Source organism: Rhododendron vialii, chromosome 10a (genome assembly GCF_030253575.1).
Source record: "Rhododendron vialii isolate Sample 1 chromosome 10a, ASM3025357v1".
Classification (NCBI taxonomy): Eukaryota; Viridiplantae; Streptophyta; class Magnoliopsida; order Ericales; family Ericaceae; genus Rhododendron; species Rhododendron vialii.
This window is the reverse complement of record NC_080566.1, coordinates 38,525,982-38,551,369: the sequence shown is the minus strand read 5'-3', so window position 1 is coordinate 38,551,369 and position 25,388 is coordinate 38,525,982. Positions and strand designations below refer to the sequence as shown.

The following is a 25,388-nucleotide window of genomic DNA, read 5'->3' as shown; positions in this document are numbered from 1 at the left end:
AGAAAACTAGTACTACTTTTAGCAGGACCACAGCTCCATGTTCTAAAAAACAAAGAAACACAATTTGGACACCTGTAGTTTTCACCATGCAACAACCTTGGATTTGTCGTTACCCATCAGAGTCGAAGAGCCGGTTTTGACCGACCTAAAGCCGGTGATAGCCACTTTTTATGTCCCCAAACTTATGTCAAAAAATGGGACGCCATTTGAGAATGAGTAATATTTAACAGATAAATGATCAATATTAATTTTATGGACTATATGGTTTTGCACACATATTGAGCTGACTACTTTTCATTGGCGCTTTGTTAATTAATACTAGACGTTGGCCACACGCAATGTGTGTGCAAGTAGTCTTTCTTGGTTAAAGTAAACAAAAACGTACTTTGATTCTTTTCGTTGAGACCAGCCAACAATTCATAAAAATTTGACGCGACATTGACAAATACAAAAAAAAAAAAAAAAAAAACTGGATAAGGGAAAAAAAGAAAAAGGGCACATGCTTATTTTGGGAAGCTATGCCTGAATTTCTTATGTTTGGAAGGGCATTTTGGGCTTCTTTTTTTTTTTTGCTCAAAGGGAAATTCAAATTTGTACTTCAAAAAAGTCCATACAACTTCAATAATCGGTGATACTAAACTCGGGCTTTCTCTTTCTATATTATTGCAATAGATATTCAATTCAACATATAAATCCCAAGTTTCGAACTGCTTTATTCCCGAAAGTTCAGGATCGGCTCCGCATTATACCCATTCTACCCTTCTTTTTCTTTTTTGTGTGTGTGTGTGAGATGAGGACAGACCCAATTCATTGAATCCTCGGACTCAAAGGCATACACGTAGGTGAAGTGACACATTTGAAAGCCAAACAAAACATTTATAAAATTGGCGTTAGTTCACCCAAAATAAAAAATAAAAAATACTAACTCCTTAATTAATTATTCATGGAGTAATTTATTTATTGCTATATATGACAGGAAGGTTCGAGGGAGGTTGTTGCAGAACCCGGTTGACGTTCATATTATTCCCTTCTATAATTGGTTCGTTCTCTACTTGTCGGGACCGATGTGGAATTTTTATTTGAAATCATCTTTTTTCAAAAAAAAAAAAAAAGAAAAGATCCAACCAGTTGATAAATTTTAAAAATATTTTAAAAATCACTTTCATACTATATGTAAGTACTTCATCCAATCTTTTAATTTTTTCATTCAAAAATTAAGCGGTCGAATCATTTGTGTCGGATCCGTTGTGGGCCCCACACGGTGATGAATGCGCATCACATGATCAGTGCCTTTCCACTAAAGTTTTTTGGTGAAAAAACGTAGGTCATTTTATCATCTTGTTCATACGAATCAACAAATTTTGGCATTTTAGTTTGTTGTTCACACTAACTAACAATTTGTCAACAGTTTTTTCACTCATATACTCATCTACAATTCATTCACTACCGAAAACAGCTTAACAGTTCTTTAACAACTTATTCACTATCGAAAATAGCTAACAACTTGATTGTAACAAATTTTTTCTCAATACTTATTCGATACCGAAAACGCCTAGTAGCTGGTCGATGTTTACTGGCGCCAATCACTGCCAAAGGACTGACGTCGCTGACCAAATCGGGTAACACGCGTCTTCAATAAGGAAAAAAAACAAACTCAGCGGATCACGGCTGTGATGGTCAAAGTCAAGTTAGAGGGCGCGTTTAAGTTTTTTTTAAGTTTAAGCAAAGAAAATATAGTGTACTACTCCGGGAATAGTTAATTTTCAAACCCTGCTAACCATATAGACATATCTGTGTATAGATTGTGCATAGATTTTATTGTGAGGCCCATCATAGATCCCATACAAATAATCCAAGCCGTTCATTAAATGTAAAACATTTTTTCATAGGTCTTCTTAAAAAATCAACTCAATCTAATACATTTAGGTGCTCGATCCGATCATCTAAATTTTCATTCAGATTTTCGGATGATGAAAAGTTAAATAATTAGATCGAGCATCTATAGGTATCGGATAAAAAAATATTTTATATTTAATGAACGACTCGAATCGTTTTGTGGGACCCATGGTGAGCCCCACAACAAAATCTGTGCACAATCTGTATGTGCAGACGGATTTATTGTTAATTTTCTTACCATGTGCTTATCATTTCCAAAAAGAGCACCATGGATATGGAAAATTTTGGACGGTGATTTTCACACTCACATTTCTCCTTTTTATAACCGCACTTCTTCTTTTTTTTTTAAATCTTGTAGTGATGTGAATTTACAATATTTTTCTCCAATGTGTGAAAAAGTAGACAAATAAAAGATTAATTTTGTAAATTAATATCACTAAAGGACAGAAAAGGAGGGTGATTATAAGGAGAGTAGTGTGAAAATCACCAAACTTTGCATTTTCTTCCACTGAAACGTAATTCCCCATAACGAAAAATGATGTTTTACCTCCTGTTCCAAGTAATCAAACTTTGCCTTTTCTTCCACTAAAACGTAATTCCCCATAACAAAAATGATGTTTTACCTCGTTTTCCGAGTAATTAACAAGTACAGAATGAGAGAGAGACGGAGAGATAAGTCCGTAAATATTTTATTCAACAAGTCTATAATCACAAATAAGTACACAAATACTTACACATACACTCACAAAGCATGTGAGGCTCGTAGGCCACTGCTTTGTGAGGAATTGTGTGTTTTTGTTTGTAGTTCTAAACTTTTTGTTTTCTCTTTGTTAGTCATAGTTATTCACTTTTTTTACAATTTTGTCCCCATTTCTCTTGAAGTCAAATAATTTAATTTTCCTTCTCACTTAACTTCATTTCCTTCGTAAAACCAACGAAGAGAAGACCTAAGAGCATCTTCAAGTTTAAATAATTAATTTAGCTTTGGTGACACATCTAGCAAATTAGAGAGCCATTTGCAATAAGTGCACTCTAAGAGACTCGTTAAACCTTAAATTTTTTTATTACCAGTTTGACTTTACAAACCCACTCTACTAAAGAAATCAATTACTTATTTCACCAATCATATGTGGCAATTGAAGAGCCATTTCTCACTCTTCAAATTCGAAGAGTAAGAGAGCTACGCCACAATGGTGTGGCCTTGGAACGTATCTCATTGACATGACTCTTGAAATATGGTTTGGTTTTGGTTTTTCTATTTTCCTCGGAGGAGATGCTCTAAGGTTTGCTGCTTCTCCAAAAGTTCCATCGCACCCTAAACCTCTTTGCTCATAGAAGTCAAAGTTGGAATTAAAGACATCCAAGTAAAGTAGTAGAAGTATTAATCACATTGAAAGCAAATTTCTTAACAACATAGTACATACATAGACCAATTGTACCCTAAAAGTCCAATATATCTGCCCATAATGTGAAAAAGATATTCACTGGAAACATTTTCTTCCAGGACCCCATCCCTTGGATAGAAAAAGTTTCTGGGTTTTTTTTTTTTGGGGAAAAAGATGTCCTTGATAGAGACATAAAAGGTTCCACCCATCATGAAATTCACACCTTATGCTACGAGATAGTTTTGTGTTGAAAAAGAAAGATTAACAACATATGAAATTCATTAGGAGAACTTAGGGCCTGTTTGGTTCCTTCATTTTCACCTTCTCATTAACTCATTTTTGCATTTTGTATGTTTGGCTTGTCCATTATACAATCCATTCTAACAAAATGGGTTCACCGATTTTCACTTTCTAGGCAAGAAGCCAAAAAGAGGTCTGGAGGTCCTTTTTGGATTATGGGATTTTCACATTCTCATATCAATTACTAAAATACCCTCACTCAAGTTAGGTAATTACCACTTGTACCCTCACATTACTCTTATCTTTTTTAGGTGTTCTATTTTTTGCTTCAGTTGGTAATTTTGTTTATTTTCAATAACGATGGTTTGTAATACGACAAGTTTCCATTAACAACTAAGGGCCTCAGATAGCCTTTGGTTTGAGATTTGACTCTCACTCGCATGCTATCAATTCATGTGGCTTTGCCCACTCTTAATTGGGCCCCTCATTAGTAAACAATGGAATTGTTGAATTGGCCTTTCGGATTAGTTGGTCCATTAGGCTATATATAACAAGTTAAAAAAATTGATACGAACCCTTCATTTGCTGTATAATCGTGTGAATGCCTTGACAAAACCACAGCCAGCAGCAAAAACATTTCTGGCTTGCCCATGTGCATTAGGGATATGAACAAAAACTATCAAAATTCTAGCACACCTGGAAGTGGTATGGTGGGATTTTCATCACTATTTAAGCACAACATAGGCTACAAGCCCGTGCTACATGTAACTGAAACTGGTGTGGCAAAATGAGGTTTCTATATTAGCTACAAAACTAAAAAAAGTATGAAGAAAAATGAAAAGGAATAAGTCAGGTCAGAAGCAACCGAATTGTGCGAATTATTCCTTGAATTTGTTGCTGGTTTTGGAATCTGGGAATTACCTAGTCCAGCTGCAACAGCTGGAGGTGCAGTGGTAGAGTTGTGCGACCTCGCCAGAATTGTATCAGTGTCCTCAATGTCATAGCCTGCGTAAGGGCCAAATATTTCCATTAGGGGTTCAATAAGACCTTATGTAAAACCTACGATGTATGGACTCAAAAGCGGGTATGTGTCTAGGTAGCAGATTATCTTAATTCCCATTCTAAGGACAAGGGGACACGCAAAAATATTTATATTTTCTTATATTTTGTTCTTTTAATAAGGTAAATGGAGCGTACAAGGTGTCTTAGAGCATTCATGGTAAGTTTGAACTGCCAAATATGTTTGCTTGGCAATGTTTAGCTAAATATGTTAAAACACAAATTTTACACCATTATCCAAGTGTCAGTGTCTGACAGTGGTACTTTATGCATTTAGAACAGCTGTATGAATGAACTTGGAGCAAATATATTGTTACCGATTACCGATACATAATACTTACAATTGGACTTCTTCCAGCCAAGAATGAGTTTCTCTTTGTCAAATACAATGCGGTATCCAGTCATAAAGTTTTCTGTACCAACAATCAATAATCAGAGCATAAGCAATCACATTGCATGAGTAAATGCAACCGAGGATTTCAATTTACAAAATTTAAATTCCATGAAGTTATAAGACATATAATAGCTGTTTCTTCAGTGTTCTCTACCAATCACAGTTTACTACAAACATGCAGCTTTAGGAACTAAAGAAGCCTAAGAGTTTCTAGTATGAGAAAATTTCCACCATCAACCATGCCAGTATCATGCATCATTATCGTTTAGATTAATCCCGAGTATGTGCACTTCTTAATTGTGTCCTATCAAATATCAAGGTAAGATAAGCTTCAACTTAGTTTCCACTTTCCATATAACAGACGCATACAATTCCCATGCGCAGAACAAAGAAATGGCTTCTTCGATGCACATTCCATGGAAGACATGGTAAATACTCCTACCAACAAGCATAGCTTGCAAAGAAGACTTACGTCCAATTATGTTGAGTTCTGCACTCTTGACAAAAGCCAGACAATATATAAGTTCATGCTGCAAATCATTAGCGGAAAACATCTTTGTATAAGCACAAAAAACTAAAGACACAAGAGAAGACGACTTCATAGAACTTCTGACTCTAACCTTTTTAAGATTCTACCTGAGTGGAGATGACTATTACGGGATCATAGATAGCAAGTTGGCCTCCCCCTTTCATAGTAAGACTTACAGTCGGTATCAAACTGGTGTTTGAATCTGGGCTGCGCATCATCAAGAAACAGAAGATCATATTTAGTTGGAACTATAAACTGCACGAATTTATTGTAAGATTGGAAATGTACCTCATGTCGTAACAATATTCAAAAGGAATCCTTGGATTGGGCGGACGCCTCCTATCTTTTACTTGTGAGTGGAACTGCAGTAGAACGAAGCATGTAATGTCAATGCTGGTTGTTTAGGAACGATTAAAAAATTCCTCATGCTGAGTGCTTACACTTTCTGAGAACCAAGAATAGGCTGGGTCAACCAGGTACGTGAAAGAGGTCCCAGAATCGAAGAGAGCTGTCAAATCCAAGTCAACAAGAGTAGTTCCCACACGTGCTTGAGATACAGTTATATTATACGTCTGACTGCAATGTAAATATAGGCGCATGACATAGAATAGGAAGGGCAAAGAGACAACTACAAAAAATAGAAAAGTAAAAAACTCAATAAAGCAAATTAAGCATCACAAAAGTGAGAAATTACCACTTACTGTAATGGGTCAAGATTGAATGGGGTCTCTTCCTGTTCAGCGCTACCCTTATCTCCAAAACTAATCCTTCCAGTTCCATCTTGCCCGAAACACATGGAGAAAGAATCTGATGTATAACCTTCACTGGATAAAATGCTTGGAACTGATATCTTATCCAATCCAAGCCCAAACAAACCATTTGGAGCTGCAACATCTAGAAATGAACCAGTTTGAATCTGCCCACAGCTGCAGAAACAACTGCACTTTTATTTCAACCTAGGCGAGACTAACAGAACGAGGGTGAAATGGACCTGTCAATTGTAAGACTAACAGAAGCCAGGATACCTTAACAAGGAATCTGGCAGGCTAGATACCTCTAACATGCTTCTTGTTGTCAATTACACAGTATTTATGGAAAATTTTGCAACTAAGGTAGCGTTCGGCTCGTTGAAATGATCCAGGGAAGGAATGTAATTTTCATTCTTCGGCTTCTGTATGGAATACTCAATCACCAAAATTCATTCACCAAGATTGGTGATCGAGGACTCCATTTGTAGGGTATGTTATGTCATTTCTCAGTGAACAAAATGTTGAAAAATGCACTCTTAACAGAATGACCATTCCATTCCAGTCCTTGAGATCAACCAAACACTCCTTAAGAGTACCCTCACTAACTTAACTAGTAGTTTGGTAAAAAAAGAAAAAGAAAAAGTAGAACTGCAATAAAGTGGTCAAATTGGTTATACTAGATAAAATGGCAACTCACCCGAACGTGATATACGCCTCGACAAATTCTTGGTCCCTGTCTTCTGTCTTCAAGTGCAGAACATCTTCCACCAAAATCCCCGAAGTTGAAGTTTCAGATGAGACATAGGACACTATGTAAGGGCAATGGTTGAAGGTTCCAAGGCATCTAGTAGGGTGTGCACATAAACTGTTGTTGCAAGAGACATTTTTGCTTGTGGATGACTCTTTAGGGTTGTATATGCTAAGCTCAAAATCCTACCACAATAGAATGATTCAGACAATGCACGGGTAGGAAACAAAATTCTGGTAAAAAACTGAAAGATGCTTTCTAAGTGGGATTTGCTAACTAAGCATCTAATATCTTCATGTATGTGTCCATTTTTTGTCAAAACGTCACACTCGTGGAGCTCGAATATCTTTAGTATATTAAATATTTAGTCTTTTAATGTTTCTACTACAATGATTGGTAACACATTGCATAGGGATGAATTAGTACAACTGTTCTATCGTAGTTAAGGCGAAGGCTGGAGTGTCATCCACCTTTGTTAGCGTATCAAGGAATGGATAATTAGACGCAGCTGAACTGCTATCAACAGATTACTCATTGGAAGCAATATTTACCAAGTACTTCAGTAGGACACTGTGCTCTCACTCTCAATCTCAATCCTTGCTCTCTGCTTATGTTATCAATCCTTGCTCTCACAAATTTTAGCAGTGTGGGATGCTTTCTCACCCTCTTTCTCCCACTTTCGCTCATGCTCATGCATGCACACTTTGTGGCAGAGATATTAACCTTGCCAACCCTAACACTAACCTAAACCAATGCCCTTTTCCTAGATAATCATTTTGAACAATATTTCCAACAATTAACCCCATTAGAGAGTTGCACAAGCATACACATCGTGACCGCTCAAAGGCTTATGCAGAGGTAGAGCATATTCAGACACTATTCTTGTTCTCCATGAGATCCTTGCATTGTATTATCATGCCAATTAAGGGGGGTGGAGTCCCTCGGTCATGGTGTGACCAATGAACCCAGCTCGGGTTTATAGTATTTGTGGCTTGGGAGAATAGATTTCGATGGTTCACAGCTTTCCTCTAAGTCAAGAAAAATGTAGTCGTTATCAAGCATTAGGAGTATTACATTCAAAGGGTTACAAATTACAATAACAGGACACTATATCAACCGTGTGACGTTCGAATCAACTAAATCAAGCCCATACAGAACCCACAAAATAACCTCACAAGGGGGAAGAAATAAACTTAACCACCAAAAACTCCTAGTCACGTCTATCCCATGTCATCTTTTAGCAGTAATCCTAACTTACCACGCCTCATATATGTCTTGGCCCTGCTGCGTTTTAACTCAACTTAGACCCATTCGAAACAGACAACTATGACACTTTAAGCATAGCAACGAGCATGGTTTCGATTTACAACTAGGTTTTCAATGGAGAAACAAAAACTTACGGAGCTATAATGCTTGCCTTCAATGGAAGCACATTTACTACAATCACAGGGCACCCAAAACAGGTCACTCCCCGTGTCAAGCGCCACCAGAAACTTCATACCAGGCGTCCCCAACGTAACAGTCACGTAATGCAAACTACAAGAATAAAAAATAAACACAATTGAACAATAATCAACCAAAATCTCTAGAGGTGTGTTTGGAAGAACTTTTTGGGTATTATTGCCAGTCGCCACTGTCCTTCTTTTTATCGTTTTTTACTACATTTTCATCAGCTTCACGATTATCTAGAGGCATCGAAAAAGTATAAGATTGTGGCAAGAACCCCAAGAAGTTCACTAAAGGCCAAAGAAAAATTTGGAAAATTAAGTTTTCATGGTCTTTTTTGTTTTTCTAATGATCCAATCGATATTATACTTTTATGATTACTGTCAATCACAAGAAAATTTTAACGGAAAGCTAAACAAAGGATCACTACACGAAAATAACAACAACAATACCCATGCCTTCAGAAAAAATTAATTTAGGCCAAACACATCCTAATTCAAGAAAGAACTAGGGCAGAGTATGAACAAACAAAACCCTTACAATCCCAAAGAGCTGATGCGAAAAGTGGAGTTGCCCTCGGAGAAGGTCACAGACGAATCCGATTCCGACATTCTCCGGCCTCGCCGGAGCCGGTCGTGATGGGCCAACTGGGCGTAGTACTCAATGCTACCCTTTTCCGGCCAATTGCCGGCCGGAAAGTAATTGCCGGTGGTCTCCCACCATTTCTTGACCGGTTCAGAGAAACGGTGGTGCATTTCCAAGGTGAAGACACGGGCATTGCAGCTGTGTGATACCCAAATCGAGAACAATGTGATCAAGAAGATGCATAAAGACTTCATTTTTTTTTTTTTTTTTGTTCCAGTTGCATATGGTATGATTGGGAAGGTAATCAAATGAAGGACACTGTACGGTCAAAGGTTAAAGTTTGAAAGAAACCCTAGTCTTGGAATGGGAAAAAGATTGTGGGTTAGCTTTCTGGAGAGAGAGAGAGAGAGAGAGAGAGAGAGAGAGAGAGAGAGGAGGGGGTTTGGTTCAGTGTAGTATCTTTGTTTGAGACAGTTGAGGAAGTTAGGTTTTTTTGCTTCAGCAGCCTTTTGTAGTGAGTTTCTTTTCTTTTTTATTTTCACCCGCGCAAAATAGGTTGATAAAGCATCCACCAGGACAACCGCGTTCCGGGTACGCGAGTTTGTATTTGAGTAACTTCGCAAGTTCAAATTACGAGGTTGGTAGATTAAGACTCCAACCCAGAAACTTTCTTACAAGTAGGTTATTTCACATTTTCAAACTCAAAAATAATATAAATAAAAAATAATTTTTCAATTTTTTTTGCATCATATAAAAGATCTTTTAAACAAGATCCATATTGTATGTTTTTAAATTTTAATAAGCCGATAATTTTCGAGCTTGAAATTGTCTTTTTAAAAAATAAGGACCTTTTTTTGGTTATGGAACGGGGCCTAAGATTGACATTCGAGTTTGCCTTTGACTGCTCGCACATTTAGAAAATGTGGGTTATTTGAAAATCTGCCATTTTACAACCTATTAAATAGAAATACTACAAACAAAAATCCGTTCAATACCATCGAGACAAATCAATAATTTAAAAAAAAGAAGAAGAAGTGACGCACAAGTAGCAGTAACTGTAATAGGTTCATTTATACTAGTAGTTGAGAACTACAGTAGAATTATTGCCAACCAGTTAAGAAAACTCAAGTCAAGAAAACAAGGATGGGAACCATCTAACCAAACAAAGTAGAGGGCCATCGATGAGAGCAAAAACCAAACACAAATACCATCACAACCTGTCGAAACAAAATGCAAGGGCTGTACTTCCAATTCCAAACAAGGCAAAAGGCCAAAGGACCCGGACACCAGAATACCCATCCCTAGATCCATGTCTAGACCCCGAAATACGCGTTAGTAGATGTTGTTGGGTTTTGCCCATGTGGTGTTAATGCTACTTGGAAAAGAAAAGGCCATAGTGGTTTGTTTGGTGTTGGCTAAGTTAATTAAATGTTTAAGGAAATTAAGTGGGCTGGCATAGAGCATTAAATGTGGTGATGAGCTCTAGAATATTCTTGGCAAATTTAGAGGCTTTTGCTGCCAATGTATTAAAGGGATTTTGTGCCATGTGTGTGAAGTGTGGACTGAGAGACAGAGTACAGAAGGCAGAAAGATTGGGAGTCCTTTTGGGGGTCTTCCCCACCGTGAAAGGCTTTGTGTGAGAGAGAATAGTTGAGAGGAAAAATAGAGTTGTGGGGGTGAGTGTAAAACATTGTATAGAGCTATGTGTTAGGAGCTCAGGGAGGGTTTTACAGCTCACGTTGTAATCGTCTATTTTTCATATAGTAGAAGATTTATATCTCTCCTGTGGACGTACACGAGTTTGGAGAACCACGTATTTTGGTTGTGTGTGTTCTCTCGTTATGTGATTTGTTTTTGTTTGTTGCGCTTCTGTTATGGGTGGGATTACCGCGCTTAATCCCAACAGATGTAATCGTTTAACCGATTGGTATTGGTTTCTCTCATGTAGACTTTTTTGTTTTGTTTAGACGGCCACGATATCTTACTCAGCTTACGCGTACTTTAATTAATTCACTCTTCGATCCGATTAACGGCAGATCATTCACGCTGGAAATTTATGTTTTTTTCTTGCCACAAGGGCAAAGTTGTATTTTGTTACTGTGGGGTGGTCTCCCAACCTTGGGGAACTGTGGCCACCTGATGCCGGGTGCTAAGGCTCGATACTATCGAGATCACATAAGCAATCCTCGGCTGTTTGGCCTCAGTTACACGAGAAGACAAAACTCATCGGTAATACTCAGAAAAAAGACCGAAATACCCTTGAAACGACATGCTCTTTTAACTGGTCTCGGCAAGGCAAACCACAACTCTATCGAGCAAAAAGTAGATTTTCTTGGCCGTGTAGCCTTGGATGCTCGTGAAAACACGACCTATCGATGATTATTGATTGGGTCCTCTGCCTTAACCTTTAGTTGATGATAGCCCAAGCGAAGAACAATTTTGCACAACACCCTTGCTCTTTGCAGTTGATCAAACAAATCATCAACTCTCCGAAGTGGATACTTGGTAACTATCAATCACCAACCGGACTAATCCACTCACCAACCAGACTAACCTTTGAGTATCTTTCATATAGACTGCACATTGAATTCTCCTGAAAAATGATTTCCTTTTTTTTTGTTTTTTGTGCGTGTTGACACAGGACCCGCGTCTGAGGCCTCGAAAGGATTACAAAAATTGGGCAAATCATGTCCCACAATGTCGTTTCTTTAGCCGACCGAAGTCAATACTCATTGAATTGCCTTGGATTTGGCTTGGTTTTGGTATCCAAAAATGAGTGAACTCACCTGCTAAAAATGGGCGAACATTCAATTTGTGCGCGATCCACGTCAAGTTTCATTTCGATCGATCATACCCGTTCTTTTTGAAAAATTATAAAAATTTCCGTAAAAATCAGATCAATCTCATATCGATAAATACCAAAATCAGAAAATACTTTACTTTGATTCATAATTCTTGTTTAGTTTAGAATTTTAGACCAAAAGCTTAATGCTTGGATCGAATACTTACGATATCCACTTGAGTTAGATTTTTTGTAAAACTAGTTAGATAAATAAAAAAATGTGATCGTTGAAGTAAAATTCGATGTGGGCATCATACGAAATATGGTCTTCCACTATTTTGGCCGGTAGAATAAATTCACTCTCAAAAAATAATGTGAACCCAACTTTCCAAAGAGTCAATGACCAAAGTTTTCGTTTGTATCTATTCATTTCCCCAATGTGTAAATGACCAAATACCTTTTTGACAAAATCTGCCCCTGGAAATGGACTCCCTCTCTCATTTGGGAGTAAAAGTTAGGTGTTAACTGGGAATGAGTTGTTCCTCCACAGTAACGTCAATTTTCATCACCAAACACAATAATTTAGATAGCCTTTTGTGTGTTGAATGACGTGTTTTACTAGCTTCCTGTTAATTGAGCAGTAGTACTTTAGATAAGGTCGATGGTCAAGGTCGGACACTTAAGCGTTTGAACAGTGCTACACACCGCAATCTGTGTACAGATTGTGAACAGATTTCGTTGTGGGGCCCATCACGGATCCCACACAAATTATCCGAGCCGTTCATTAAATGTAAAATATTTTTTCAAGGGTTCCCGTAAAAAATAAACTTAATCCAATACCTATAGGTTACTCTAAGGTTGGATGAAGCACTTATAGGTATTGGATTAAGCTGTCAAATAAGTTAGCTTAATCCAATACCTAAAGTTATAAGCTTTGTCCATTTTGGTGTTTTTTAGGTTTTGTATTGGTTCCTTACCATCTTTGGATTTTTAGGTGTTTTTTCCTGGTCCGGGCTCAGCCTGTTGGGCTTATTTCAATTTCCTCCATGTGGTTAGAAGAAGAGGGTTTTGGATGGTCAGACCGATGTATTCATGGCTCTATTAGCTCTGTACTTTGTGTTATGAGTTAATGAATCTATCTTTTTGCCGTTTAAAAAAAAAAAATTCTCACTTCTATGTTAAATATTTTTCACTCTTGAAGAAATTATTTTTTTTAAAAGACTTGACGAAATTAATGAGGGAATGAGTTTTGAGGGGAAGCTCACTTTTAGGCCTATATTTTACTTTTTCCGCATAGTTGCAGCCTTCTTTTGATTATTTAACAAATTATTTGCAAAAGAATCAAAAATTAAAAACTTGAATGAACTCATTTTCTTCTTTTCTCACTCAATATTTTTTATTTATTTATAGAAATTTCATCTGACCCAATTCAAGCGCACACCCCATTCTCTCTAACTTATTTGACAGTTTGATTTTGTATTTTTGTTCATCTTTGTTGATTTTCTTGTTAGAGATTTGCGTCGTATTTTTTGAATTTATCATTCGTCTCGATGAGATGAATATAAAAATTAAAAAATTAAAACCAAAATAAAAAAAGTTCACGGCGGAAGAAATAATACAAATAGTTGGTATGTTTTGGTCCAAAGTGTCGTCTTATATAATTTTTTTTTCATCATTAGTCCACATTTTTTTATTGTTCTGATTTCTCTCGTCGAGGCGTTTAAACCCAAATATTACAACCGTAAAGCTAAACAAATAATAATAATCAGGAAAAAAATATCCAAAAAAAAAAATAGCTTGGAGAGGTTTTCGGTATTTTCCCTCTATTTTCTTCCAACTTTCACACTCCTTTCCTTTTTATGCAGCAAATAAGTATTTTTTCTTGGTGTATATGTGTGGAGCCCATGGCTACCCATTTTTCATTGTTGGCTGTTCTGCCATTGATTTGTTCGTTTTCTTCTCTATATTACAGGGGTTTTCCTGCCAAAATCGAGAAAGAGAGAGAGAGAAGAGAGAGAGAGTGGAAACTCTCAAACCCAGTTCAAGTTCGTTCAATCAGCCCACACACTGATTCAGAAAAACCTCACCTTTTTCTTTCCCCTCTCTCCCACCCTTCAATTATCTGTTACTCCACTATTCAGTATACGTATGCATCTGTAAAAAGTTTGGTTTGATAGATCTATTGATCTAACACTTAAAACCCCCACATGGGTTGCTCTATTCCAGTCAGATCGCAGTCGTTTTCGTTTGGTTTGGTTCAGTAGCCGCCTAATCACACTGTAAGTATTCTTGCTTCTGTTCTTGGAAATCAAAATATGTGATAGGTGTTGTTTATGGCTTTTCTTTATTATTTATTCATTCTTCTGGCATTAGAATTTTCTTGGTCTTCATTCTGTTGGCCAAAACTCTTTTTCATGCCTAATTTATCCAAATTTAAGAATTTTTAGGATTTGGGTCCTGGTTAATTTCCTTTCTTTAGCTTAAGAAAGGAATTGGGTTTTGTTGTCTGGACCCTTTCTTATGAGTCCTGTGATCTTAAGTCCAGATTATTGTTTTTAGCCCCTGCTATTGGCCACGACACTATTTCGTCCCACCTATAGTGAAATTTAAGTGTTCTCAGGATTTCTTTTTTGTAACTCGGGTGTCCGGGCCAGTTTCTGCGCACCTTGACTAATCCTCGGGGGCCAATCCCACCGCTCAGTTGCTAGGAGAGTTCTCAGAATTTCTTTAAGTAAGAAAGGAATTGGATTTCGGTGTTGAGACACTTTTTTTCTCATTTACCTGGTATATTGAGTTGAGTTCTCTCAGGAAGAAATATACTATCTTCTATCAGTTCTGTGATCTTATGTCCAGGTTATTGTCGTGGTTCTTATTCTAATTTCTCTTCTTTAACTCCTTATTACAGTATTATTGGTGGTCTTCTCGGGAGAAGGCTTGTTGTAAGTCTCCTTCGGTTGGAGAACTAATAGCATCCGTGTGAGATGTTGAGGCAGTGGTGGTGGATCTTGGTGAGATGAGGGATGTTATCAAGGTTGATAAACTTTTTAAGGGCTTGCTGGTGTCCGTTATCTGACCTATCCGCACGTAATAGTTCAGATGTAGGTGGTAAACAAGAAGGGCTCCTATGGTACAAAGACACCGGGCAGCACTTGAATGGCGAATACTCCATGGCAGTTGTCCAGGCCAACAATTTGCTTGAGGACCAGAGCCAGATTGAGTCTGGCTGCTTGAGCTTGCTGGATAGTGGGCCGTATGGAACCTTTATTGGAGTATACGATGGTCATGGTGGGCCTGAGACCTCACGCTACATCAATGATCACCTTTTCCCGAATCTCAAGAGTAAGATCCTCCCCGTGACCAATTTCTTGACGTGATAGGTCTTCTCTGATACACGCGGAGTGTAATCAATATATATGGAATTTTGGTTTTCACCCTTCCTTTTTGTTTGTTTCCCGTATTTACTTGCCTGGATTTGAGCATAGGATTGGATTGTAAATCCAAGGGAACCACATACTTTCTGTCTGGCTGAAACTTTTGCAGTCACGTTTCTATGTCAGTCGAATATGGAATTCCATAAAACATTCAATAGATGATAACTTGGGGGATTTGATATTACTAATCTGATTGCTATTAATTTGATGGTGTTACAAAAGGGCCCTTATTGCTGTGGTCTATAAATTGAATTACTTGTAGGAATAAGAAGACTAAGTGAATTCAACCTGATTGCAGTCCGTTTCAGGAGTCATTAGTCATTAGAATCACAATCCGGATACTTTTTCTTGTAATACCTATTTTGCAACTGGGTTTTAATGTTTGTGATATGGTTTTTATCCCGGATGGTTGAATTACTGTTGGTGCTTGGCAGGGTTTACTTCCGAGCAACAGTCTATTTCAGTGGAGGTGATTAGGAAAGCATATCAAGCAACAGAAGAAGGGTTTCTCTCTCTTGTTACTAAACAGTGGCCTATTAAACCTCAGATTGCAGCTGTTGGGTCTTGCTGCCTGGTTGGTGTGATCTGTGGTGGGACCCTTTACGTTGCCAACCTTGGTGATTCTCGCGCTGTTATGGGGAAACTTGTCAAGGCAACTGGAGAGGTTATTGCCATCCAGCTGTCAGCAGAGCATAATGCAAGCGTAGAGTCTGTCAGACAGGAGTTGCATTCTTTGCATCCAGATGACCCTCAGATTGTAGTTCTAAAGCATAATGTATGGCGCGTAAAAGGCTTGATACAGGTTAGTTGTTTGCAAATAGATACTGATGTTCAAATTGACCACGGCCTGCTTATTTCTCATTCTTTCTAGTCTTTGCTATTATGTTTCATTCACATAGTAAAACTTGTCATTTGTGCAAGTCAAATTAAGAGTGTGAAGCATTTATCAACATCTGTGAATTGCCTTCTTTAGTGGGTTTAGGGGGAGTATACGTGATGAATTCAGCGGGTTTAGCTGGTCCTTTACCCTTACTATTGGTGTCTGTTTTGTGAAGACTTTTTAGGGTATCTTTGGCTTTCACAGTGTGGAAATGTCATGCTAATATTAGATGGTTGAATAGTGAGCTTAAAATTGAATTGAGAGGTGAGGAGTTTCATTGGCATCCACTTTGACTTCAAAATGATTTTGTGGCTAAGAATTCGACGAGGCGTGGTAGCTGGTTTTTACCTTTCAGTTCCCTTTTTGTTTTTTGTCTTTTCCTTCCCCACCCTCTCTTCATCAAAGCAAATAAGTTTTGGCATTAGTTTGACTACAAACCATTGTTGCTGTACCCTTGGCTTTAGGTTCTACACGAATGACTAATTTGTGCTCCCATTATGGTGCCATGATTGGTAGGATTGTACAATGTGTCATTCGACTATTCTTGCATTTCGACTTCTTTGTCTCCTGAGTCCTGAGTGATCTATTTTATTTTTGATTTGTAGTTTCCTTCTTTTGTCACTTCCTAGACCGTATGTCCTTGGAAATCTGTATTTGTACAGTCTTGAAGTTATTTTATGCTTCTGGTGATTTGGTTTTCTTGAGAAGTTATTCTGAGCTTTTAATATGTCACCTAAGGCTAAGGATTGCTCTCCTATTTTAAATCAATTGCTCAGGTTGCGAGGCAACATCTAGGGAAGCATTACATCTTGACAAAGCATGTGCCTTTGAGCAAATTTATCACCTCAGGTTTAAAAAATGACTAATTGCTGCCTTACTGTCATATCATACTTTCCATTTTTCCAATCAACTTGTGGCCGATATTCTTGTACTTCTCTGCCATAGGCTTATTCACAGTGGAAGGCCATTGTGTAAGTTGTGTTGTCTTTGGTCTGTGTCACCCATCTGGCAGTTTGCCATGTTAGCTTATGTGCTGCTTCATGTCTCATGTCATGCTAACCATAATTTATTTTTTTTATACAAAAGCAAGCACTATTATCAGCTGTTACGGATTTACTGTTGAATTTTTTTATTTCTACCCTGCTGGATGATTGCGGGTTTTATGTTGTAGATTTCTAGATCAATTGGTGATGTTTACCTGAAAAAGGCTGAATTCAACCGGGAGCCTTTGATTGCTAAGTTTCGCCTTCGTCAACCTTTCGAAAGACCAATACTGAGCTCCGAACCATCAATTTCTGTGCATGAACTTCAACCAGATGATCAATTTCTCATATTTGCATCTGATGGTTTATGGGAGCATCTTAGCAATCAGGATGCAGTAGATTTAGTACAAAATCACCCCCGCAGTGTAAGTTGTTGACATTAACTTGGTTCTAATTCTATTGAGTATTGACTCTAACAATTGCTTTGCGGTGTTTTTAATTCCTGGATGCTACTCGATGCATGATTGAACCATTGGGTTCTTCTCGATAATCATCTTTACTCGTGTTGTAATCTCTATTATTGGGGTTTTGAAAAGCTAAATTTGATATCCTTATAGGCTGATTTTGGGTCATGGATTTTTGGAGGGATTCACTAGTTGAAAGTAAGTTTGACATGGATAGCGAAGAAATAACTTTAGCTTCTTCACTCCGTTATCTTATTATGTTATCTTCAAATACTCCTTTCCCTCCATAAGTTCCTCTACAAATTTATAATCGAAACACAACTGTTACTATATATCTAGAACCATTATGGAAATAGCATCAACCAGTTGGTTATGCACTTTTTGCGGTCTTATGCTGCGAAAGCATTGGCTGCTATGGTACGTGGACTATTCTAAATATGTTTTTGTATGTTACATGTTTCCACTATTGTAGTTGGACCATTCACCTAGGAATCACACATAGACGTAGTAATTCAAATTTACCCTAAAACTGTACTTAAAACACCAGTATAATAATGCATGAAATGCTCTGGTACCATTTTAATACAATTCATTCAAGAAAATAGATGGAGTATTCTCAGGAATAGACATACTCCTATTTTGTTGTGTCCTGGAGTCATTCATGTCAATAGGAATTGTACTATCATCATCATCATATTATTATTATTATTATTATTATTATTATTATTATTCGGCTTTAGCCACATAGTATTAGGTTATGGTGACAAATGAATAAGAAAACAGGAGTTATTTTCGGACAATTGAAGTAAAAGAATGAAATTTCCCTTGATGCAGGGAAGTGCTAAAAGGCTTGTGAAAGCTGCACTGCTAGAAGCAGCTAAGAAAAGAGAAATGAGGTACTCCGATTTGAAGAAGATCGAACGTGGGGTCCGGCGGCACTTCCATGATGACATTACCGTCGTGGTTGTGTTTCTTGATTCAAATCTTGTGAGCCGAGCCAGCTCCCTTAAAGGCCATACCGTGTCGTTGAGAGGGGGTGGTGTACATCTACCTGCAAAAACTTTGGCCCCATATTCTACAGTTACAGAAATCGCTACTACTTAAATGAAATCGACTTTTTTCGTCTACTAGAATATCATCCTTCTTCAAATAACTTGTGAATTCCATTCGCAGATTCACGAGCGATAAAAGAAGGTTCTCACTAGGATTTTATTCTTTGTATGTTCAATGTAACATTTAACTTGGGACTGGTATCTTGCTGAGTTTCTGATAGAGGAAAAAGATAAATGTAAGAATCAGGGAAAAGGGGGTTCTAAGGAGAGATTTCTTTATGGAAAGACTATCTTATTTCTACTTGCTGTTTTTCCTTGCCACTTTGTTCCTTTTCTTTGTGAGGACTGGTATCTTGCTGGTTGTTGTATGGGCTCTGATTTGCATGGAAGAAAGGGAAAGTTACATTACGTAGTGTGTAACATAGAAATGTTTCGTAATCTTAGGTGCGCTCAAGTTGGTCTGTACATCCGATTATAAAAAGAAAAGAAAAGAAATGTTATGTAGTTATGAATAGGTGTGTACTCTAAAAAAGTGAAGTTATGAAAGTTAGTTGCGAACTTTATGTTCATTTGTTTTGTTTTTGTTTTTTTGTTTTTGTGATTTTATTTGTTACGCATTTTGTGTGTGTGTGTTAATTTGGTAAAGACTTTTTTGATAGTATAGTTGGGACAAAGGAGAATGTAATCCATCCCTTGACCAATTTTTAGATTGGTTTGAGCTTTTCTATTCTCATGGCAGTGTATAAGGGCTTTGGTATTATTATGGTGAGTTATGAATAGGTGTGTAGGGTACGCACATATTCTCAATTTTGGTTAGATATGAAAATATTTGTATTGGTTACTAATTGTTGTTGTTAGTTATGCAAATTTTAGTTAAAAGTTTGTACTAGCCTTCTCCATGGAAGAAACAATTTGCCTCTTTCTATTCCAAATTACAGAGAATACAGAAGTGGAAGCATTTGGTTTCAGAAAATAGGTGCAGCAGCAGTCAAACAATGTGCAGCCAAATCCTCATTCAAACTGTATCCTCCATTATTCCCCCAATGTCTTCTCATCTATATCAATGGATACACTACTACTACTACTAGCTTCAAAACACCTCAAACTTGTGCTTTGAAATGAGATGCTATACATATTGCCGTGAAGTCTCGGAATCCGTAATCCATCAACACTCAAAAGGCTCTAAGGTTCATTGTGCTCTGTCGATCGAGGATTCCCTTGATCAGTTGGCTGCCGGGATGTGCTGGTCGATCTCCAACGAGGTTGATTGTGAATGGAGTTCTCTGCTGAGTAGAGGGCTGCCTCTAGCTCTTGCCATACTTGGGTCATAGTCGGGCGTTTTTTTGGTACTTTCGCGCGACGCATCTTAGACCAAGTTGCCCCATTTTCAGCATCATTTCGGAGTTGTAAGGCTCTAGTAGAAGATTAGCATCTAAGATTTCCTCAACTATGCCTCTCTCCGAGCTTGGCCTTGCCTGCATGTTGAACAGAACAATGAATTCCCATTTTCAAATGTTTGTCCACTTCAATTGCATTTGATACCAATATGGCAAACTTGGTGTCAAAAGAAAGAAAACATGTTTCGTTTCTCACAAAATCTCACCATTTTTGGTAAGATAGCAAAACAAATAGTTCCCTTTCACAATGGTTATCACAAGATTGCTAAACCAAACATGAGATTAAAAGTCAACTTTTACTCCATTTCCTTATAGTTTCTCCCAAATCCCTTAACCAACTAGACCTGTACCCATCTAGTTGCTATAGATTGTTCCAAATCAATGTGCTTTTTTAAGCTTAATAACTTACCCATTCAATAATGTGTTTACAAGATTGGCTTCTAGTTTTCTCCACAGCAGGCTCGGCAGCAACCAGTTGCAAAAGAATGACCCCAAAGCTGTAGACATCACTGAAGGGGGCTCAAATGCAAACTTGAGCAATAGGCAGGGTCAAGGTACCCAGGTGTGCCTTTGATTTGGCTGCTCACATGTGATTTGTCCCCAATAGGACCTGATCTTACTAACCCAAAATCTGAGATTTTAGCCTCAAATCCTTCTCCTACTACGATCTTACTTGGTTTTAGGTCCCTGTAGATTATGCTGGGCTTTATCCCTTGATGCAAATGAGCTATGCCTGCAAGAAGTGTACAACAATGTCAAAGTTAGGAAAATAGTTAACGAAATAGGAATTCTGTATAGTGATCTGTACAGAATATGTGACGGTGGCATTTTCGCGATCATGAGTTACAATGATAATGTTTTCGTTTCAAATTAATAGACTAGAAAAGACTTATGTATGCAAGTCTTTGTTTGATTAGGATTATACCCCATCACCAATTTAGTTTCATGCTTGAGGGTTATGTGTTTTAGAGTTACACCATATATCGCACAGTTGAGAGTGCATTTCGGGATAGACAACAAAGATTTAAGAGACAACATAACTCCTGACGCGAAACCTACCTTTTGCTGCTCCAATGGCGATGCTAACTCTTTCCCTCCGGCTTAAGGTCCTCCCTCCCCTCCCTATACATCCATAATCAAGAAATTTACAAGCTATATAGTGAAGAAATCTTTGACAAAAAAGAAAAGTAAAAAAAAATGTTATGGGTTAGTCGGAAATGGCTAACAAATTGAAACTTACCAATAATGTAATCAAGTAGTGAACCATTTGGTGCACAGGGCCGGCCCAAAAGGCCTGGGCCTTAGACATCCAAAGACATCCAAAAAAACCCCCAAAAATTAGGGACACTCCTATTATTTTTACTATTAGGCTTGAGTATGGGTCTTTTTAGCCCAACAGAAAAAAAAATGGCCCAATTTGATTTTAAAAAAAGGCCTAGACAAAAAAACTTCATTCAGCCTAAAGGCCCAAAATAAATTACACAACATTCATTAGGCCTAAATGCCCAATATAAGACCCATAATAAAATAAAAAGGCAACTAAAACAAAAAGGTGCTCTCGTCTGCATTTGAGAGGTAGCACCGTAGCAGCCTATTGGGTCTTCGTCTTCTACAATCGATTTTCTGATTGGGTTTTTCGGCAGGCCTGGGGTTTCCTGACTGGTAAGAACCTGGCGCTGTTCAGTGTTCTCTCTCGATAATCGATTAAATGGAAGGGGAAAATGAATTGGGGTTTTTATTAATCAGCTTGTTGTTCTTTATGTCTTTAAGGGCACACTTTTTTTTGTTAGGTCTTGGGCACTAAAAACTCTTGGGCCAGCCCTGTTGGTACATATTCATAGACCAGTATTTTCTCTCCTTGGAGCCCTGTTCAAAGAAAAACCTTCCCAATTGATTGGAAATTTGGTGACTCTGAAACAACAGATTTAGCATTTTTTGGTGCATACCAGGCTCTTCACAGAATCCCACCAAACCCACAAGATTTCTGTGCTTAACTTTTGATAGCAACCTCACCTCTGTTTCAAGAAAACTACAACCACATTAGGTACACTGAAAAGCCTTTTGGAGCTCTTTTCAGTTGCTTTCACTTTCCGATTTCATTTGTCGTGTATTACTGCAGCCGTCCAAAAATGTTTTTAATGGGTCTTATTTGAATCTTTCAAAAATTTGTATCATTGACCATCGAGATGCGTTTCCTTTCTGCAATCCAAGTGAAGCTGGGTCCAAAGTCAAAAAGGCCTTTCATTTTTCTAACAAGTTGATTTTCTCCAATCAGTTTTTCGAAGCAGTTTTACGAGCGAAAAACGAAAACGACACAAAACCAAAAGTGCAAAATTCTTGGGTCGGTGCTAGTGAAGGAATTAGCATGGGCCTTCTTGATTGCAAGGGTTCCCTCCACATCAAATGTGCCTGTATAAACATTTCCAGATGCACCATATCCAACCAAGCAATCCGGGCTGAAATTTCTGGTGGCTTTCGCCAGTTCTTCCAATTGGAATCGCCTCAATGTCACTTCCTCTGCATCCAAATTCCCTGATTTTTTTTTGGCACCGAAATCGATCGATTTGTGAAGTAACGTAACAAAAAATCTCTGCACATAGAGGGATAGGATAACTGCTAACATTTAACACACAATGTTTGGTTGCAGTTTTCCAATTCTGGTAGATAATACTAGTAACTTCAACAAACTTTGGACTGTGTGGTTCAGATTTGGACTGTCTCGTCCTGTCCAAAAAGTTGGACTGGAGAGAATCCAAACCCTTCTGAAAAACAGCAAACGGAATACAGAAGTACGTTTGCATTTCGAAAACTTAGTAGGGAAAAACCTTCTTGTTCGGAGCAGTGCCTGCAACTGCGGTTGAGTTTGGTCTTGAGAAAGAAGCACAAAAATGCACCAAACAAGATGGCTAAAATGCCAAAGGGAAATCCCCACCATATGTGTTTACGGCTAAGTACTGAATTATGCATTTCGGATGGCCCAATGCTCAATGCTTGTGAAGCTTCACTTGAAGAGTTTGTCTGATCCATTCTGATCATTTGCTCGCTATCTTCCCAGAAAACAGAAAGTCTGTTTCAGTCCAATATGGCATATGTTTGTATGTATAAATACATATAGACCGAGCGAGGGGGAGGGGGATACAGGCACGCGCGTATTGTGTCAAATCAAAAAGGAAAATGTCGCCGGCAGTGTTTCCCCACATCCCTCGCGCTGTCTATATATATACACATTGACATATAGATGTGTATACATATTTTGTTGCAGTTAAATATATCATGGTCTTGGTATTACGTACCTATTTTAAATAGCAATATCAAGACACGTAAGGGTAACGGTCGCAGTGTATAGGCAAAGATTATTGAGTGGTATGTGTAAAAATCATTCACAGAGAAATTGAAGTAGCTGAATTTACTGTATTGGTCGTATCAGCTGTGAAGCGAGACTTGTACCGAATATGAACGCTGCATATTCGATTTGACAAGTATGAGATTTTTAATGTCGATGAATTGGTATTCGGCCCGTTAAAGTAATGGACTCGGAGGAATAATCTCACCGTTCACTAGCCGGAAGAATTATTCAATTTAGCATGCGTTGAGAATCAGATGTCATTTTCTCAGATCAGCAAATATTGGATTTGTTGCACGGAAATTCATAAAAAAGAAGTATGTTTATGGACCTATGGTGTACCTAGGTGTTCCATAAATTGATATGTAGTTTTTTAGTGTATGTTACGCATATTTTTATTTTTTTTGGATGGAACACTTTGTTTTGGTTAGTTAGGCAAGGGTATACCTTGGAAGTATATGGTTTCGAATAGTTTTGGAGGATGATATGCATCTTTTTAGTATCTGGTGGGCATTTTTTTTGTGTACGTATTCTCAATGGGTCTCGCTCCTCTCTAGTCCAAACCACGAGAAAGTGCAGGATAGAACCGTTTATTGGTAGATTCAATGGTTTGGATTTTTTCACACTTTTATCGGTAAAAATACACTCTGTTTACACTCATTTTTGGCCAAATTCTAAAAAAGGAATTTGTTAATGGATTAATGGCCCAAAATGTTATTTTGGGCCTTGGTAGAATTAGGCCTTGATTGAATTGGACCTTTGGTAGAATTTAAGTGGCCACAATTAGGCCGAATTAAATTTGGAAGGGCTGAATAGAGTTTAAAAATTGATTAGGCTGCATTAGTTTGAAGCATGATCCAATTAGTTAAAGCCCAAAGCCAAATCAATAAAGGCCCAGGTTCATTGTCAAGCCTAGGCCCATGTAGTCCAATTGATTAAAGGCCCAAATATGTTTTTCAGGTTTGGTCCCATTTTGTAAGGGCCTAGATTAATCAGGTCACAAGCATCTCAAACAAGCACAAGCAGTTGCAAGCAACTCAATGGCCTAGAAAGATCTCTCTAACAATATACAAGCAGCTCAATCAGGCATGCATAAGCAGCTCAAGGCCTGAATGGCCGTTATCCTTCAACGTGAAGCAAGGACACATGACATTCATGCAGCCCATGTGGCCTAAGCAGCTCAATTAGGCCTGTACAAGCTGCTCACAAGCAGCTTACTTAGGCCTGCTTGGTCTTTTGTTGCAAGAAAAGAGGGCACAAATTCCAAAAATTCTCTTTGTCTTGAACCTTCCTGCAGAAGGAACTAATTTAGGAGCATCTTGATCTTTATAAAAGATTTCGGCCTTTAACCTTAAAAGTCCAAAGATTCTCCTTTCGGCAAATATTCATGCAAAAAGAGGCAATTCAAGGCCTGAAATAGTTGCTTTCAGGCCTAAGGCAAGGCATGCAGCTGAAGTTTTGGAGTAAAGAGTAAGGCTTGGACAGGTGACAATCACACATTTGAACCATTCTAAGTAGCTTAAGCCTGGAATGGACACTTGGCAGCCATGCATGAGGGCAGGAGGAACTTCTGCATATAAATACCAGAATTGAAGGCCTTGGCAAAGGTCCCTGCACCAACAAGCCCAACGCTTACCAAATTCATCTTTCATTTACTTTCCAGCAAAGTGTTGTATTACCTTTCAATCTAGCCCAGCCTAGATCTTGTCTTTCATTTCCTTGTACCCAAACTTTGTTAAGCCAATTAATAAAGTTTGCTTTATCTTTATCTTTAAGTCATTTCCTTTTCATTTCTCATTTTCTAATAACGGTTAGGAAATTCTAAATCTTTTTCATTAAGGCAAACTACGAACCATGAACAGCCATACCCCTTTGGTTGTACACAATCCGCTCAATATGAAGTTAGATTTGAGGTACGCAGGCCTTAAACAACAATTTGGACTGCAATCCAGTCCAGGCACGCCCGCAATGCAAGCTTACTTAGTTTTGCTCGTTTTCCAACAGAACACTCTCACCGGTAAAATA

The 25,388-nt window shown here is 38.0% G+C and overlaps 2 protein-coding genes and 1 pseudogene across 7 annotated transcripts; 1 reads left to right on the top strand and 2 right to left on the bottom strand.

Annotated features, from left to right (window-relative positions):
* Positions 1–4,069: 4,069 nt before the first annotated feature.
* On the bottom strand, positions 4,070–9,497 carry LOC131302538 (aspartyl protease family protein 1-like). Of its 4 annotated transcripts, XR_009191797.1 has the most exons (11): positions 8,987–9,497; positions 8,401–8,536; positions 6,950–7,185; positions 6,205–6,441; positions 5,944–6,079; positions 5,792–5,865; positions 5,595–5,710; positions 5,447–5,504; positions 4,922–4,993; positions 4,443–4,526; positions 4,070–4,295 (listed from the first exon to the last, which is right to left on the bottom strand). XR_009191797.1 is itself a non-coding variant. In XM_058329224.1 (10 exons), the coding sequence occupies exons 1-10, from the start codon at positions 9,283–9,285 to the stop codon at positions 4,327–4,329; spliced, it is 1,548 nt and encodes a 515-aa protein (XP_058185207.1). In that variant the 5' UTR covers positions 9,286–9,497; the 3' UTR covers positions 4,070–4,326. The 4 variants fall into 4 exon arrangements, 2 of the variants coding, with proteins under 2 accessions (XP_058185207.1, XP_058185208.1); XR_009191796.1 differs by lacking the exon at positions 5,447–5,504 and having other exon boundaries at positions 5,611–5,710; XM_058329224.1 differs by having other exon boundaries at positions 4,070–4,526; positions 5,611–5,710.
* A 4,237-nt stretch (positions 9,498–13,734) lies between these two features.
* Positions 13,735–18,924, top strand: LOC131302537 (probable protein phosphatase 2C 60). 3 transcript variants are annotated; one of them, XM_058329222.1, is made up of 5 exons: positions 13,735–14,092; positions 14,719–15,152; positions 15,679–16,046; positions 17,296–17,532; positions 18,406–18,924. In XM_058329222.1, the coding sequence occupies exons 2-5, from the start codon at positions 14,834–14,836 to the stop codon at positions 18,673–18,675; spliced, it is 1,194 nt and encodes a 397-aa protein (XP_058185205.1). In that variant the 5' UTR covers positions 13,735–14,092; positions 14,719–14,833; the 3' UTR covers positions 18,676–18,924. The 3 variants fall into 3 exon arrangements, with proteins under 3 accessions (XP_058185205.1, XP_058185204.1, XP_058185206.1); XM_058329221.1 differs by lacking the exon at positions 13,735–14,092 and adding an exon at positions 14,125–14,544; XM_058329223.1 differs by lacking the exon at positions 13,735–14,092 and adding an exon at positions 14,125–14,597.
* A 671-nt stretch (positions 18,925–19,595) lies between these two features.
* LOC131303220 (probable serine/threonine-protein kinase PBL11) lies at positions 19,596–25,008 on the bottom strand (annotated as a pseudogene).
* Positions 25,009–25,388: the final 380 nt, after the last annotated feature.

Coding starts and splice junctions, on each gene's coding strand:
- LOC131302538 (XM_058329224.1), bottom strand. CDS start 9,285: ATGAAGTCTTTATGCATCTTCTTGATCACATTGTTCTCGATTTGGGTA. Junction 6,080..6,204: donor TTCAATCTTGACCCATTACA/GTAAGTGGTAAT, acceptor TTTACATTGCAG/TCAGACGTATAATATAACTG. Junction 5,711..5,791: donor GAATATTGTTACGACATGAG/GTACATTTCCAA, acceptor GATGATGCGCAG/CCCAGATTCAAACACCAGTT.
- LOC131302537 (XM_058329222.1), top strand. CDS start 14,834: ATGTTATCAAGGTTGATAAACTTTTTAAGGGCTTGCTGGTGTCCGTTA. Junction 15,153..15,678: donor CCTTTTCCCGAATCTCAAGA/GTAAGATCCTCC, acceptor GGTGCTTGGCAG/GGTTTACTTCCGAGCAACAG. Junction 16,047..17,295: donor GCGTAAAAGGCTTGATACAG/GTTAGTTGTTTG, acceptor TTTATGTTGTAG/ATTTCTAGATCAATTGGTGA.